Here is a 5,000-nt window from a genome sequence, read left to right on the forward strand (position 1 = left end):
GTAACAACCCCAACAACATCCCAGTGGAGGCGTAACATTGCAGTCTTGACAGAAACTGAGCAAAAATCCCATGGTTACAATTGTTTAAATTCACTCCATAAAACAGCGTTTTTGTTCATTTGTTTAAGAATAACAAATTGTTTGTTTGTGTCTCTTGTAAGTAATTTAAGAAATTTCCTAAGTACTTTTTACATTTACTTTTTACTGCCACAGAGTCTGCTGAACTTCAAATCTTTCAAAGTGCGTTTCATTTCGGTAAATCTATCACAAAAAGATATTCTCTCTAGTTTCAGTCTCAAGGCAATGATTTGGACACTTATAGGTGTACTTTGTTTAGTGTCACCTATGGTGTAGATTGGATAGATTCTGTAAAAGATAGCATTACTTTTAAAGAAACATACAATTTGACAAGCTATTGCATTTTACCTTCATTTTATTGCCATATTTTTCATCACACTCATTGTTTTCCAACTGTCACTAAATTGTTCATTTTCTTAGTCTGCTACATTTGTAGACCTATTTACTGTTTATAAAGCAATATGCACTTACAGGTTTTGGAGATGGCTTGGGCTCCGAGGGTCGCATGTGCAAGTGGGTCATCATTGCTTGAAGACGTTCGCGTTCTTTAGAAAGCTGTTAAGAAAGAGTGAGATCAGAAGCATTTTAGAAATGACTGATACAGCTATTTTACTGCAGTGATATATCTTATCATTGAGCTTGTCTCAGTGTAATGATTCCTGCATATAAAAGTCTATGTCAGTAGAAACTTATCTGAGAGGAAATGCAACTTTGGGCTTGGAAAGAAAGGAAAAAAAAAAAAAACACAAAAACTTTTATAGCCTTTCATATGTTAAAAGGTCAGAGAAAACAAATAACACTTCATCTTTTTGTCAATAAGAGAATTGAGGTCACAGTTGGCTCGACAGTAACAAGTTACTAAGACCATAAATTAGAAGGCCCATAGTGTCTCTTTAAAGTCCTGTGGACACTGTTAGCAATGGACTAGTGCCAACAGCTGTGAAGGGGTGAAGGGTCCTCAAAGCACAGTGCCTGCCAGGATTGTCTACACACTTCATCCTTTCCCACTGAGGTCCAGTTAGTGCCCCCTGCAATCTGCCATCATCAATCTAATTCAATAGAGTGACAGAGCCCAGGCGGTGTGAAACGCTGAACTCTGCCACCGAGTCGGCATCGACGCTGCACTGGGTCTCATTACAACTGATGGACCTTACTTCACTAGCAGTCAGACAAAGCAAAAAATGGCATAATTGGTCACACTGCAAGCTAAATCTTCACTTGGACCGTTACATTACAGTCTAGACTTTGTAAATGGTAAACAGTTCTTAAAAAGCCCTTAAACTGCCTTTAAAAAACATCGTGTTACTTAAAGCTGTACTTTTTCCTAACTGATACCACTTTCTGATCATACACTATATAAATATTTGTGGTTTCAGACTCAAAAAAATTACCAAATTAAAATAAAAAATGAAGAAGTGCTTGAAACACGTAACTTGATAGTAATATCAGAACATAAAAGGAAAATGTAACCTACAAAATGAAAAGAATGATTTTTTTTCAAAACCCAGGTTGGAAGATGAAATGCTCAAAATCGTATTGGAGTGATATGGCTCTGGAAATCTGTAAAACAATTATGACATAAATTGCAACAAGAATCACTTGGTGTGTAACGCTGCCATTTTCCGGAGAGTTCTGTAATACTTTTGTGCACAAATTCAGCTGAAGTTACACCTGTAGGCAGAGACTGGACTGAGCAAAACAACTTGTAACTAGTTCTAAGAGGGAATTACCTGTATTACTGCAGATATTTTGTGTATTCTGGATATAATTTGGTCAGTATATCTTTAATTTAAGAACATTTGAAGCAAGGGGTGTGGAAAAGGTTTCTTCTTAGGATTCATATTATATGTGTGACATTTTAGGGAAGTGCTGTTTGCCGTGACATGAATTCCTATCAAATAAATTAAGCTAACACTGTCCTGTAAATCTTACAAAAGAATCTGAAGCTTTGCCTGGGTTTATAAAGCTTTCATTTTAAGGGAAATGACAGTAAATGATATTACTGTACACTCCTCTCATTGCTTTGGGTTTCCAGGATTAAAATACAAAAGATCCAAATAGTTTGCTTTAGATGAAAGAAGAACAAGTATTCCTACGTGCATGAGAACAACGAGACAATATGCTAAAAGACGAGAAAGCTGCAAGGTGTTTATCCTTCTTTCCCCAGATATGGAAACAAATGGGGACAAAAATCTCAGTCTCTCGCTGTGTCCCTTGGGCTCTGCAACTTCCCAAGAGGGGATGGGACCCCTGAGAAATTCCCTCCTTCTGCTCCCGTACAGAGACCACACAGTGTGGGGTTCCAAGTGGTCCTTCTGGGCAGCCAAGGTCTGTGCCCAGCCTCTATAGCCTGGTGAGTGTGGTCCCAACACTGGCGGACCCCAACGCTAGTGGGCACACCTTCCCTAAGCTGGAGGGAGCACTCGTGCAGTGACCTCAAAGGGTTAGAGCCTGACCAGGTCACCCCAGCACTGCAGTCCCAGCTACAGGATTCCCTGGGGACCTCCCTGAGAGGGTCTGACGTTACACCTTCTGCTCACAAAAAAATGCCCACCAACAGGCTGGGAGTAATTTTGGGTGGAGAGAGGATCTGCTGCTCCTTTGTCCTGCAGAACGGTATAGATAAGCACTGGGTCAGAAGGGGAAGAAGGAAGAGGGGTCCTGACCCAGCATTTCAAGAGCTGAAGATGGCTTGGATTCAGTCTCTGCTCCAGGGACTGCAGTTTTCATTCATGATGAATGGCATCAGGGTCTTAGTTCAAGCAAAATACTGTAGACCACGCTGATGTTAGATAATTATTGCATAATTTATAATGTGAAAAATCTTAAAGTAAAAACAAAAACATTTTTCATGAGTATCTACAAATTTCATGCAAGAGACATGCAGCTTTAAGCCAGAGTCACTAAGACAACTGTTTTCAATTTAGTTTAGGTTGATAGTAAATAAGTAATAGGATAAAACATCCATGTAACAAACCTGTATTTCTAACTGCTGAACCACTTGCATTTGCACCCGACACTGAGCAGTGCTTCTGTCATCCAACGCATGTTCATTGTTAAGGTGCCTAGAGAAGAAAGAAAACAGTAATAAGACACGGTTAAGATCAGGGAAATTTTTTATGAGTTGATCTCACTCTCTGGTACATATGGCTTCCATTAGATACAATGGGAGTTATGCAAAAAGATCTAGACAGAACATGCCTTAGATACGATACAAAATAACAAAACCGATTATTTTACGTAATTCTACAGACTTTCTCAGTGATGACTGCTGGATACCCAGTTCCTATGTCCCAGATCACATAAACCATCTTAAAGCCAATGTAACTGGATATCAATATGTGGTAGAGTCACTGAACCCCACTCCCTGTTGCTGGTGCAGATGAACAGAGAATCACCTTTCAAATGATTCTTCAAAATAGGTAATTGCTTTTAGGGTGCTTGAACTACTATGAATTACTGTGGACTTTGTTAAGATTTCTCTATCTGGTCTTCTTAAATCGTTAAGCAAAACCAACAGGACATTCATTCCCCCTTGCTCAAAACAAAGCTGCAGTTTGCAGAAGCAGCCTCTGAAGATGATGGCAGAGATTTGAGGAAGTACATAGTACTATTTTCTACATAGTAGCTAGTATGGGGCTGTGTTCTGGATTTGTGCTGTAAACAATGTTGATAACACAGAGATTTTTTAGTTACTGCTGAGCTGTGCTTACACAGAGTCAAGGCCTTTCCTGCTCCTCACACCACCCCAGCAGAGAGCAGGCGGGGGGTGCACAAGGAATTGGGAGGGGACACAGCTGGGACAGCTGACCCCAACTGACCAAAGGGATATTCCACACCATGTGACATCACGCTCAGCATATAAGAAGGATGGGAGGTACATTCAGAGTAATGGTATTTGTCTTCCCAAGTAACCATTACACATGATGGCGCCCTGCTGTCCTGGAGCTGGCTGAACACCTGCCTGCTCATCGGAAGCAGTAAATGAATTTCTTGTTTTGCTTTGCTTGTGTGTGTGGCTTTCCCTTTTCTTATTAAACTGTCTTTACCTTAACCCATGAGTTTTCTAACTTCTACCCGTCTTATTCTCGCCCCCATGCCACTGCAGGGGGCTGAGCAAGTGGCTGTGTGGTCCTTAGCTGCCACCTGGGGTTAAACCATGACAGAGGGATCCAGGCTCTGGATGCCTGTTTAGCAAAACAAAACGACATTCTGCAACAGGGACAGAGGACCTCCGTGAGGGGCTGTCCATAACTGAAATACAGCCCAGACCCAAGTGGCTGTCCCTCATACGTTTCAATTGAGTACAACTTTACAAAACCCATTTAATAGTGTTTTTTAAAGGACCGTGGTTTCAGTTTATTTCCTCTCTCTTCCAGGATCAAATAAGTCCCTTTTGGAGCTTGAATACTGGGTTTGCTGCTCCACTGAGAAAAAAAAAAAAAAGTAAGGATTAGGCTAGAGAAGAAACAGGAGCAAAGGAGTTTTGCCTTTGAATGTGAATTTACCGGCTATTCCCACTGTAGGCATGAGGGGTAAGCTTTGCAGTGACCACAGTCACAGATGGTCTCACAGTAACAGGAGCAAAGTTATCTGTACCATGGAAGAAATACATCTTCTCCTTTTTCTGTTTTAGCAGAATGAATCAGAGAACTGTGATGTTATTTGATTGGTAATCTATGTGAAAAAAATGTGTTTGTCAGAAACAGGAAAAATAGAGGGTCTGCATTTCACTTTTAGTAAAATTTGTCTCTTTTTATTTAGATCATGACTCCACAGTTTTAGGACTCAATAACAGGGTTTGCAGATGAGTAAAATGCAACAGGCTCTGCTGTCCTTGTAAGAGGCATGGCTGCGGAAGAGATATAAATAATTATGGAAGATTTTTTTCATTCTTTTAATATAAAATTGTTTGAGTAGAG

At 40.3% G+C, this 5,000-nt stretch overlaps 1 protein-coding gene across 3 annotated transcripts in view; it reads right to left on the reverse strand.

Moving 5' to 3' along the window:
* The window catches only part of FOXP2 (forkhead box P2), a 424,704-nt gene that overhangs the window by 41,302 nt on the left and 378,402 nt on the right, over window positions 1-5,000 (reverse strand). For all 3 annotated transcript variants that reach the window (XM_082075945.1, XM_082075946.1, XM_082075944.1), the window contains 2 exons: window positions 3,056-3,143; window positions 550-633 (listed from right to left, as the gene is read on the reverse strand). In XM_082075945.1, the coding sequence (XP_081932071.1) occupies window positions 550-633; window positions 3,056-3,143 (172 nt within the window). The remainder of the gene's footprint in view (window positions 1-549; window positions 634-3,055; window positions 3,144-5,000) is intronic.

The sequence above is a fragment of the Streptopelia decaocto genome, assembly GCF_964273445.1.
Source record: "Streptopelia decaocto genome assembly, chromosome: 1".
NCBI classification, from domain to species: Eukaryota; Metazoa; Chordata; class Aves; order Columbiformes; family Columbidae; genus Streptopelia; species Streptopelia decaocto.